At 39.9% G+C, this 13,363-nt stretch overlaps 1 protein-coding gene across 1 annotated transcript in view; it reads right to left on the bottom strand.

Annotated features, from left to right (window-relative positions):
• The window catches only part of DNAH14 (dynein axonemal heavy chain 14), a 292,199-nt gene that overhangs the window by 256,345 nt on the left and 22,491 nt on the right, over positions 1–13,363 (bottom strand). Inside the window, 4 exon segments of the mRNA XM_063289142.1 lie at positions 1,120–1,251; positions 3,341–3,479; positions 4,485–4,547; positions 12,391–12,503. Of these exon segments, the coding sequence (XP_063145212.1) occupies positions 1,120–1,251; positions 3,341–3,479; positions 4,485–4,547; positions 12,391–12,503 (447 nt within the window).

The following is a 13,363-nucleotide window of genomic DNA, read 5'->3' as shown; positions in this document are numbered from 1 at the left end:
AAAGTGTGAGCAACCATGCTCTTATCATGTTCTGATGGGAGGCAGTATTGGTGAAATAGGAACCATATATGCAAGCAACATGGAACAGGTGAAAGCTCATCATTAAATCTTGAGCAGTGATCATGCCTGGGAGGCACAGAATACCTTATTAGATGATCTTGATCTTATTGTTGAAGACTGTGTAAAGGAAGCAGGTGCTTCAGTACTAAGAGCGGACAATTCTACTACTACAACGGAATCACCATACGTGTGACATCTCATGGGAAACCTGTCATTTTACCAGTGTGACTGAGGGATTATATTCTTTCAGAAGTAGATGGTGGTAAAAACCATCCACGTTGGTGAGCTAAGTACTGGTGACCTCTGGTTCCATCAAGGCCTTGTTATAATTTTGTATTTTAAATTTGTTTTATATGTTTTTACATATATGTATGATTGCTTTTAATTTTATCAAAGGGAGATGTAGAGAGATGCAGAGAGATGCAGAGAGCTGAATGGTCATTGGTCACAGATGCTGAAGTGCTGGATTCCTGCACTAGGTAGGTAGCTGAACAACATGATTTTTATGGTCCCTTCCAATCCTTTTATTCTACAATTTGATTAAAACCCTTCTTTGAAGGGCGCTACAGAAAAACATGCAGAGGAACTCCTACCTCCAGAAAATAGAGGTTTGGGTACTTTGGTTACTTTAGAATCAAAGCTAGAACTAATCCTTTAAAAATATCTCCCATCCTCAGAGAGAGAGAAAATACTGAATAGTGTTTGTAAACTTCTAACTTCAAAGTCATGCATTAATCTGCCAAGAATGTTAAAAATATAGGATAGTTGTGAACAAATAATAGTAAAATGTCTTATTCACCACCTACTTCCTTCATCAGATTAGAAAAAATAGTTATTATACTAACTGAAAATTAAGTCTTAACAACACACTGTACCATCAGAAAATTGTTTAAGTATTAATTAAGTATTAAGTATACTTAGGTAATTAAGTAATTAAATATTAAATATTGGGTATTAAATATTAAGTATTAGGTATTGTTTATCTTGAGTATGTTCATATTCAAGAATGAACATAAGATAAAAATGCAAAAATAAAAATTATAAGATTTTAATAATTACCTTTAAGAAGCAGGTCTGAATTACTTTGATTACTTTATCCTTAAAAGCTTGGAGTTGAGATAAAGCATGTTGACTCTGTTGATACTGTTCCTCACAAAATTCATCCAACGTGTATGTATAGGATGTATTTATCTAATAACAAAATTAAAAATATCATAAATAACTACAATTTACTTGAAACAGATACAAATTCTTAGGTATTTTTCTCATTCATCTGTACAGGAATAAATGTCAGCACATCAACACTAAAATGCAAAAAGTGAATGGTACACACACAAGCAGACAGAAGACTATACTTACTAACATTTCAGAGTTAAAAATAGCAATTTTTGCTGCTCCTTAATCTTTCCATGCTGCTAGAGGTAAGCATTTTATTGCATTCATAGGCAGTCAGAGATGCAAAATTTTGGGAATTTTTAAAGCCAGGGAGCAAGTAGAAGGAAAATTTTCAAGTTAGTTTTTTTCCCTCTCTGCCTCCAGTTTATCTTCACTCTGTAAGTTATATTAAACTAAAAGGTGACTGATTCAGAGTGACTTAGTGATTAAATGGGGATTTGAATACGAGTCTCCCCAATCCTACACCAACACCTCTTAATCCACTCTGAGAAGTAAAGTTTATTTCCAGGAGTAAATACATATATACATCTTTTAAAGCTTCAAAGGTACAAATTTGTTTTTATGTAAAAGCAATACATAAAATATCTCTAATATATGGAAGCATATTTACCACTTAGTGTTGAGAATTTGAATTTGGAGGGATTGGGGATGACTTATACAGTGGCTTGAGTGAGGAAAGGGTAGGCAAATTGAGAAGAAGACTTCTTGTAAAAAAAAAAGGTAAGCAATATGTTCATTCATCTCAGAAATGTTGCTGATGCAGGATAAAAAGGGGAGAGTGTTTTGGCATGTGTGTGCCTACCTCACGCTACTTCCAAGCACCACTATGGTATTATATAACACTGAATGTGGCCCTAAACCCAAAAGTGTTGTGCATCTAAATGAATTTATTTAGCATTAGACTGAGTCACTTGGTGACAACTCAGATGTGGAACTCATTAATACAAAGTTTGGTGCCTCCAAATATCTGGTATGCCTAGGTGTAGGGGTGTATGTGTGTGTGTGCATGTGCAGAGAGGGGGTGGTAGAAATTGAGCAGTTTGTCATACCTTCTAAATAGTATTAATTTTAGTATAAAAACTATAATTAACAGTAGACTGAGTGTATGTCATTTCCTAATAAGGATAGTAGTAGAAGTGTCACAGTGAATATTTCCACAGTAGAATATACCCATGAGGGTAAAAAGTTTTGACATTTAATTTCTTTTAACATTTTCCAGTTTCTCATACAAACTATAAAATTGTATGTAACCATACAGTATTAAAGTATTCATATATTCAGTTCCTATGTATACACATACTTTTTTTTTAATCGTATGGCATAGAAGTTCGGTGTTCATGCTGCTTTTCCTTGCTGGAAAATCCTTGTGAGGTCCAGCAGCCAGATATGTAGACTATTTAGCTGTGACAAGTCATGTTGCCTGGGGTGCACCACAAGAAGGCTAGTCTACATTGCACTGAGTTGGGCTGAGAGAAAGTGACTGGCCCAAGGTCACCCAGCCAGCTTTCATGCCTAAGATGGGACTAGAACTCTCAGACTCCTGGTTTCTAGCCCAGCACCTTAACCACTAGACCAAACTGGCTCTCATACACATAGTGAACCAACAAGACTAGCATGAACCTGAATCGAAGTTTAATTAATAACTGAACAGAAAAAAACCTGTCTTGTCACACTAACAGTTCACAATAATTTTGGAGGTTAGACATAGAACAAGACAAAAGAATAGTACATTATTACATTCAAGTTATATTTTCTTAGATCTCATAATAGATTATTTCTCTATATTTTTTTATTTGTACCTTCGAGTCAGTGCTAACTCTTGGCGACTGCCTGGACAAGTCACTGCAGTTTTCTTAGCAAGATTTTGGAAGTGGTTTGCCATTGCCTGCTCCCTAGGGCTGAGGGAGAGTGACTGGCCCAAGGTCACCCAGCTGGATTTTGTGCTTGAGGGGAGAACTAGAACTCATGGTCTCCCAGTTTCTAGCCTGATATCTTAATCACTACACCAAACTGGCTCTCTTATTTCTATATTAGTAATTATTGAAGTTGTATAATTAGGTTTATTTATATTATTTTTCTAGACATTTAAAATATTTGCTCTTACCTTTATGAAATTTATAGTTGTGTTTTCAGATGATCTGGGCTTCTCTGGGTTACTCACATCCACACACAAGGCTTGGAAATACAGCAAACAACTTTGCAATATCTCATCAGCAAAGAATAGTTGTTTATACAATACCATTCTGCAAAGAAAATAATAATTCAACATTTAAAAATACTATGTTTTTAATAATAAATATAGGCAGACACATATGTCTTGGACTTCAGTAATTCATCTTGAAAGTCATTGTCTCAAATGTAAACACTTGAGCTGCTCTCCAGAGTAAAAGTGAAGGAAGAAAATAGAATTATTAGTGGTCCTGTGCTCCCTGTCTTTCCTGGATGATAGGAAGACTGAACTCATTGGGTGAATGCCTCCTCACATGAAAATGAGAAATCATTTTAAATGTTTTCCAACATCCAATGAAACCCCATTAAAAATCACTGAATCACAAAATGGATGAGTTAGAAGGGCCTTATATAACATGCAGGAAATCTACTCAACAATCCCTGACAGGTGGCCATCCACTTCTTCAATGCAGAATGTTCTACTGTTTAAGAGCTCCTACCATCAGGGAATTCCACTGGTTCTTGTCCTGCCCCCAATTTCAAGAGTTTAACAGGTCCAACCTCTCTTATAAGTGACAGCCCTTAAATATTTGTTGACTGCTATCACAACTTCCCTTGTCTTTTCTTTTACAAACTAAACATACCCAGCAACTTTAACTGTTCCTCACAGCACTTAGGTTCCAGATCTCTTATCATGCTTATAGATCTTATTTGAACTTGTTCTACATTCTCCATATTTTAAGTGTAGCATCCAGAACTGGCCACAGTATTCCAGCATAGTCTAAGCAGTGCACAGTACAATGGAACAATTATCTCCCACAGAGCAGCCCTTTACTTCATTGGCCTTTTTAACTTCTGCATTACACTGCATACACATGTTCAGTTTAAGACTCTAAAACTCTTAGATCCTTGACATATGCACTGTTATCAGGCCACATATCCTCAATGTGGTAGCTATGCATTTGATTTCTTCTGTTCAGATCTGTGTTGTCTTATACTTGTTAATTTTTAAAATGTGCCTCCCAATTGAAAAAGGGTACTCAATCCACTCAGTACTAATATCTGGTCTTCATACTTACTGGCTTCTCTTCATTATTGAACTCTTAACATTATTTTTCCAGTGGATAAAATATTTCTTTTTTCTGAAAAGAAAAGAAAAACGTATTTTGAGAAATACAGAAACAGACTTGATTGTATAATCAAGGATTATTGAGCCACAGATATGTAATTTAATTTGTATAACTACTATCAATGAATATTAAATATTTAACATAATCTCGTATGACTAAAAATTAATTATTTTAACAGAATATGAGCAAAAATAGGGGTACTTACTGTCATACACTTCCAACAGTGGATAAAGGATAACTTGGGTGAGTTGTTCTATTAAGTAAGATTATGCAAATGAAACTAGAAATGCTTTACCTGGGAGCAACCTTGGAATTTAAGATGCTACGCACAGGGAGATACAAACAATATACACCCTACAACAGTAACTCATGTCTTTGTCACCGCATAGACTATTGCAACATATTGTACATGGGACATCAGATGAAAACAACTCAAAAACTAGTTGGTCCAAAATGCAATGGCCAGAATGCTAACTAAAACAAATTTTGCAATGTAACACCAGTACTCCCATTGCTGCACTAGCCAACTTTGGCTGAGAGAGAAACCTAGCTTTGCACAGCCTATTTTTGTGGGGTTGGAGTGGGGCATCAGACATGAGAATATTGATCCTATGGAAAATTAAATGTTGTTCTTCCATGTCTAGACAAACAAAAAACCAAATAAAAAGTATTCAGTGGACAAAGGAAGTTAAGTGGTAGACTAGGAGCAACTGATATGCATGCTGAGAGAGGCTGCTGCATGTTTATTCGCCTCTGATCACTTTGCATTTAGGGTTGGGGAAGGAGAGGGCATGACTAGAAAGGCCAATCTGATGTTCCTTCCCATTTACCATTTGCAGGTCATAACGGATGCTTACAGAGACAGCAGTGTCAAACTATCAGTCTATGACCAGCAAAAGCCCCCCTCTCCCATCCTTGTTGTTCCCTATGAGGAAGCATAGTGCACACTGCTACACTTCTTGGCTCAGCTTTCCTCCTTCAGGTCCCTTTGGCAGAATCCTATGTTGTAAGTAAGCCTCCAGTTCTCCCTTTAAGGCAAAAATCACCTACGGAGTTCTCAGGAGCAAATGCCACTGAAATACAATGAGTGTTCCTTATCTCTACATAGTTTTTCCTCTTTTCTTTCATAGAACCAAGATACTGGCACTAAAGGGGGAAGCTCCCAAGCCTTAACAAGTGCTTTAGACCTTCTACGTACCCTCTTGTGATAGAGACACTAATTAAACTGACTTTCTTAGAAATAACTTTCATGGTTGATAGAGATCTATCAGGGGATTTTTCTATCAGGGGATTTTTCTGGGTGGGGATGTTGACAGATATATTTCATATAATTATGATATAATTCTGGCTGACTAGCCAGCAAAGTGTAAGAGAGGCCCTGTCCCATCACATGTTCAGAAGAGCAACTGGTAGTTGTTTTCCAACCACTAAGACAGAGGAAAGGACATCCAAATCCATCAATCACAGCTTGTCAGTCCTTCAGGAAAATGACTCCACTGTGGAATCCTTGGTGCTCTCTTAGCCTTGTTGTTTTCTTGCAGACTTTTCATTGCCAGACTAGGCAACATCTTCAGTGCAAAGAGGGAGTGGGCCTTGCTCTCTGTTTATATACCATGGCTTGCCCTGCTTGTGTTGGTAGGGGTGTTGTTCCCTCCTTGGGTGTTCTTTGGTTGGGCTGTTGTTTGCTGCTTGGTTGATCGCCTGAGTTGATAGTTCCTTGATTAGGGTGTATTGTGCTGTTTGATGGTTCATCTGGTGTTAATCCTAGTGTTGATTTTTGCATATCTGGGTGTTGATTGCTGGCAAGGGAGTGTCCTGGTCTTTCGGCTTTTCTATTGTCTCTTTTGAATGGTATGTAAATGTTGTTTACCTTTATGTGTCTGTTGATGGCTGCTTTGTCTGAGTGCCAGGCTTCCAGGAATTCTCTGGCATTTTTGGATTTGGCTTGGTTTAGGATACTCATAGTTTCCCAGTTGAAACTATGGTTGAGTCTGTCCATGTGTTGTGAGATTAAGGAGTTCTCATTGTGTCTTCTGACTGCTAGTTGGCGTTCGTGGATGCGCTCTGCTAGTCTTCTGCCTGTCTGTCCTACATAGTGGCTGTTACAGTCTTTGCATTGTATGTTGTAAATAAGTCCTGTTTTTTCTTCTTGGGCTATTGGGTCTTTTGGGCTGCTTAATATGTTTTGAAGACTTTTAGTTGGTTTATGTGCTACAGTGATGCCATGTGGTTGTAACAGTCTGTTGGTGGTTTCTGAGATGTTTCTGATGTATGGCAGTGTTATCCTTTTCATAGTTTCCATTGGTTGGGTTGTAGTGGGTTGGGTGGTGAGGCACTTTTTGATAGTTGAGCGAGTATCCATTTTGTTGGAAGATGCTGTACAGATGATATTTTTCTTTTTTCTGGTGTTCTAGGTTGCTGCAGTGTGTAAGTGCTTGTCTGAATAATGTTCTTACACAGCTTCTCTTGTGGGAGGTTGGATTGTTACTGTGGTAATGGAGCACTTGGTTGGTGTGGGTAGCTTTCCTGTAGACTTGTGTTTCTAACTTACCATCATTTCCTCTACTGATGAGGAATTAACACCAGATGAACCATCAAACAGCACCAAGGACTCCACAGTTCAACCCTGAGCTACAAATATTTGCTTTGAATGACTCCACTGGAAGACGAGAACTATAATTTATTGAGATAGGCTATAATAACAGAATCTTGAAAGCTTGATTGTGCTTTACCTCAGGACGGCGCTTCAGAGTACCGTATGACAAAATATCTAGATATCGAAACAGTTTTTTCCCTCGTGCCATTGCTCTGTTGAACTCCTAATTAATGTAGCATGATATAATGATTGATAATGTATGGTAAGACGTGACTACTAAGATGTGACCGGTAATGCTCTGTTAAATGTGAACATATGTTAGATAACAGATGCAGTATATCTCCCTTTAAATATGAGTGTGTGTTAGTTAATAGCTGTAGTATTATTTTCCTTCCATTTTTTCTTTCTTTCTTGATTGTATAGTTTTAGTAAATAACATTATTACTTTACTATTGTTTATTTTTTGATGTTATGTAAATATATTGAGAGCTCTTGCACAGAAGTCAAATTCTTTGTATGTCTAATCATACTTGGCCAATAAAGTATTCCTGTTCTGTTCTGTTCTGTTCTGTTCTATTCTATATTCTATTCCCTCTGTTATCCCAATCAATCAGGGAAGACCCTGCCTGACTCTTCTGAATATAAACTTGTTTCCCAGGACTTACAGAATGTTTCAACCCTTCCCTCAAGATCATCCCTGATTCTCTGCACAGCCCAGAAATTGCCCCATAATAAAACCTGTAAGGAGACAGCTACATTGCCAGGTGCAGTAAACGCACAACCATGATGGTGGTGCAATTTAGGCTACTGTATGGATGAGTCCTTTGTCTTAATGGGATATGATTGTCCACACAGGGATTGTTTTAATACATATGCTTTTATCTCTGTGGTAAACTGTCTTGTGACTTGGAAGTGAGCAGAATGTAAACAGCTATATAAATAAATGCATAAATAAATGCATATACAGTATATCCCAGACTCCAGAAGACTCAGAAGAACAACTGGAGGTGCAGCCGACACTGGAATGTCACTGCCACCCCCTCCATTACAGAGCACAGCAGCTGATATGAGGCAAAAGATCATGGATAAACTAGCTACAGTCAACTCTCAAGACCGATTACCAAAGCTCAGTGGAGAAGTACCATCAGATAGGATATTAGAGGATGCCAAAAGAGCCCTGACAACAATCCCTACTACCACTATAACTCAAACCAATGAACTGGTATACACTACAGCCACTGTAATCCTGGAGATGCTTGGCTACACGATCAAGAAGAACAGCAGTACAAATCCTACCCCCCACCCCAGAAAATGAGGTTGGAGGCAAAGATCAAGGCAACTCGGACAGAAGTTAGTCAGCTGGTGGAGCTACAGAAAGGTGTGGAGATTTAGGACAATAAGACTTGGCTACTGAAACAATACAAGGGCCTGACTCCATCTGAAGCCCTAGACTGCTAAACAAATGCTCACAGCACTGGCTACCAGGCTAAGGAGATACACTAGAGAAGCAGGGGCCAAGAAGATAAATGCCCTGTTCACCAAAGAACCATCCAAGGGGTACTCCCAACTGCAGTGCAACAACACAGTAACAGCAGAGCCACCAACAACAGAAACTGAACAGTACTGGAAGAACATATGGGAGAAAGAGAAGACACATAACACCAGTGCAAAGTGACTGCAGGACCTGAGAGTAGACCACAGAAATCTCCCAGAGCAGGAACCAGTCACCATCACAGTAGCAGACATCCAATAGCAGGTCAAGAACATGAAGATCTGGACAGCACCTGGCCTGGACATGATCCATACCTACTGGCTAAAGAAACTAACAGCAGTACATGAACGCCTAGCAGCAGAGATGAACCAGCTGCTAGCAGCAGGCTCCCACCCAGACTGGCTAACACAAGGTAGGACAGCGCTGATCATGAAAGACCCCAACAAGGGAACAACACCGGCCAACTACCGGCCAATAACCTGCCTCCCCACAACATGGAAGGTCCTCTCAAGCATCATAGCCGCCAAGCTACAGGACCATATGAGCCAATACACAAGGCACAGCTCAGAAGGGCATTGGGAACAACACCAGAGGCTCAAAACATCAGTTGCTCATAGATAGAGCAGTCGCCCAAGACTCAAGGTCTAGACAGACCAATCTGAGCATAGCCTGGATTGACTACAGGAAAGCCTACAACTCAATGCCACACACATGGATCTGTGAATGCCTGGTACTATACAAAGTCAACAGGACACTAAGGACCTTCCTCAAGAACTCAATGGGACTGTGGAAGACAACACTGGAAGTCAACTCAAGACAGCTCGCACAAGTCATCAAATGTGGCATATACCAAGGTGATGCACTGTCCCCGCTACTGTTCTGCATAGGCTTCAACCCCCTCAGCTGGATAATCACAAGGACTGGATACGGATAGGAGTTCAAGAGTGGAACTACCATCAGCCACCTCCTCTACATGGATGACATCAAGCTGTATGCTAAGAGTGAATGAGACATTGACTCCCTGATCCACCTGACACAGATCTACAGTGAAGACATTGGGATGTCATTCGGACTAGAGAAGTGTGGCCAGATGGTAGTAAAGAGAGGGAAGATAGTTAAGACTGATGGGGTGGAACTACCACTGGGCCACACAGCAGACATACAGACCAGCTACAAGTACCTTGGTATCCCACAGTCACATGGGAACCATGATGAGGAGGCAAGAAGGACAGCAACATCCAAGTACCACCAAAGGATATGACAGGTCCTGAAGAGCCAGCTCAATGGGAAGAACAAGATCCATGCCATCAACATGTATGCCTTGCCAGTCATCAGATATCCTGCTGGTATAGTGAGCTGGCCAAAGGAGGACATGGAGGCTGCCCATGTGAAGACCCGGAAGCTCCTCACAATGTACGGAAGCTTCCACACCAAGTCCAACACCCAGAGACTGTACGCCAGCTGGAAAGAGGGCGGGTGGGGTCTGGTGAGTGTCAAAGCCACTGTCCTGGATGAGATCCAGAGCATCCAGGAGTGCATCAGTAAGATGGCACCTAAAAATGAGCTGTTGAGAGAATGCCTGAGGCAGCAGCAGACACGGAAGGAAGATCAAGCAGAGGAAGTGCCATGGCAAGACAAGATCCTGCATGGGAAGTACCATCAACAGATCGCTGAGGTGGCTGACCTTGGAAAATCCTACCAGTGGCTGGAAAGAGCTGGACTAAAAGACAGCACTGAGGCACTGATCATAGCAGCACAAGAACAGGCACTAAGCACCAGATCCATAGAAGCAGGGCTCTACCACACTAGACAGGACCCAAGGTGCAGACTGTGCAGAGAGGCCTCAGAGACAGCCCAACACATAGTGGCAGGGTGTAAGATGCAGGCAGGAACAGCAGATACTGAATGGCACAACCAAGTAGCTGGCATTGTGTACAGGAACATCTGCACAGTGTATGGACTAGATCCTCCCAAGTCCAGATGGGAGATTCCACAGAAAGTTGTGGAGACAGGGCTAAGATCCTATGGGACTTCCAGATCCAGACGGACAGACAGGTACTGGCCAATCAACCAGACATTGTGGTAGTAGACAAGGACAGTGGTGTGATAGATGTAGTGGTGCCAAGTGACAGCAACATCAGGAAGAAGGAGTATGAGAAGCTGGAGAAGTACCAGGGCCTGAAGGAGAAACTAGAGAAGATGTGGAAAGTGAAGGCCAAAGTGGTCCCAGCGGTGGTGCGAACACTTGGGGCTGTGACTCCTAAGCTGGGAGAGTGGCTCCAACAGATTCCAGGAGCAACATCAGAGTTCTTTGCTCCGAAGAGTGCAATGCTAGGAACAACTAAGATACTGTGCAGAACCCTCAAACTCCCAGGCCTCTGGTAGAGGACCCCAGGTTGAGGAAGACACATAGCACCCATAGGGGTGAAAAGATACTATATGTGTGTGTGTGTGTGTGTATATATATATGTATATATACACACACACACACACACATACATACACACACACATACACACACACACATACACATACATACACACATACATACACACATACACATACATACACACACAAATACATACACACATACATACACACACATACATACACACACACACACACACATACTGTATGTGTGTATGTGTATGTGTATATAGTATACACACACATATGCACACACACACAAATTATTGACTATTATCACAAAATATGTTACCTCTGAAACCAAAATAAATTTGGAGAAAATGTGAAAAAAGTAAACCAGAGAATAAAAATATAAGTATATAATAAAAGTCTTTTGTGTGTGCATGTGCGTGTGTGTGTGTGCGCTTATGCGCACGCCTTCAAATCATTGTGGACTCCTGGCGACTGCCTGAACTAATCCCTGCAGTTTTCTTGGCAAGATACACATTTTTTCCAGCTGTGAGATCTGGGGGTATGAGTAGAGTAATGCTTAAGATCCAGGGAGATCCACATTCAAATCTACACTCTACTGCACTTACTGGGGTACCTTTGGACTAGTCACTCTGTATTAGCCATCTACCTCACAGGACTGTTATTGTGAGAATAATATTGGAGGAAGCAGTACTATATATACTGCCTCAAATCAACTAAATAAATAACATCTGGTCTAGTTTTTAAATCTCACTGCATGTGCTTTGATAGCAGGGTTTTGAAATGAAGATGCTGAGTTCAGTAGAAAGGTAGGTTTGTATTAAGGTGCAAGAACAAATACCCCTGGGGGGGGTAGATCTAACCGTGTTGCTATTCATGCATATTAAGACTGCCTTGTCCTATCAAAAATGCTGAAAGAACAAGAGTGCTATAAATTGGTTCCACCCAATGTACAGTGTGACTTTTGTTCTTCTGAAAGCAAAACTCTGGGAAAAATTCCCCCATACTGAATCACCTGAATGCTGTTGACTATGAATCTTCTGTCATGTGATTTAATTATCAACACTATTACAATTTTGCTGAACACTTCTGACATAGTGAAAAGCGCAAAAGGAAAGGCTTTGAGCTGGTAATGATCTTCTGATGCATAAGACATGTAGTGTACATATTGATGACCAGGGTGAATGAATATGTGAAAATAAACTTCCACAGAAAATCTCCACATTGTAGGCTGTTGAAAATGCTATTGAGTGTCCATCCTGAACTGTTTTGTCACACATACCCCATTCACAACATCCAAAATAGCCTACTATAGCTCGAGCAAATACTGTAATTGCACACATATCTTTTGTTCCATAAATATCTCTTACCTGAAATTAAAATATAAATCCATGTTTTGTAACACATTATAAAGTTGCCTTTCATATAACCATTCCATTACTGGAATCATTTCCATTTCTTGTTTTCCACACTCTGAAGTGAACTAGAAAATGAGGCAAAAGCTAATTTCAGGATATTTAAACATATTTCATTACTTATGAATTTACATTTCATCAGCATAAAATATTTTACAACAAAATAATGTAAAATCTGATTGTTCAAATTTATAGCACATTCCCTCAACAATCCTGCTAATGAAAGCCACAATAATTTTTATATAAAGCAAGGGTGACTAACGTGTGGCCCACAGATTATGTACAGCTCCATCTGCATCTCAGCTCTCCAAATGTATACCCAAGTTTGGTGGGAAAATGGCCAATTTTCAGCAGTACATTTTTTTTTCAAAATTAAGGGTGGGGATGGAAGCTGGAGGCTCTGGGAGCTCCAACTCAAAACACTTCAATTCCCATCTTTAACACCACTCAAAAAGCAAAAAGAAAAAAAATGTTTCAAAATTATGCTGTCAAAATTCAGCACCAGAAATTAACAACTTAATTTCAAACTTTGTAAACAAGTGATTTTTCAGAATGGAAGCCATTTGGCTACAGGAAGCCTCCTGCTCCCATTCCCATCCTTACCCTAACCCCCCACCCCATGCCAAAAAACATCAGAAACAATTCAGCACCACCCCTTCTCTTGTAGCCCTCTAGTTTGGGAGGCTAAATTTTGACCAGCAACCCCTCAAATATTACCTACTTCTCAGATAAATTGGTATCAGTGACAGGAAACTGCAACTGACAAATCTGTACTGCTGTGTTGTACTGTAAAGTTTCTTTATTTTTACCATTAGAGGGTGCTGGTGAATTACAAAAGTAGTGATGGCACTATCACTTCTCACTGTTGTCTTGTTAAGGACAAGAAAAAAAGAATACTGTGCACAAAACATCTATGTTGCCTGTAAAC

The sequence above is a fragment of the Candoia aspera genome, chromosome 1 (genome assembly GCF_035149785.1).
Source record: "Candoia aspera isolate rCanAsp1 chromosome 1, rCanAsp1.hap2, whole genome shotgun sequence".
Lineage (NCBI taxonomy): Eukaryota > Metazoa > Chordata > Lepidosauria > Squamata > Boidae > Candoia > Candoia aspera.
The sequence above is the reverse complement of the archived record's forward strand: the minus strand, read 5'-3'. Positions and strand labels throughout refer to the sequence as shown.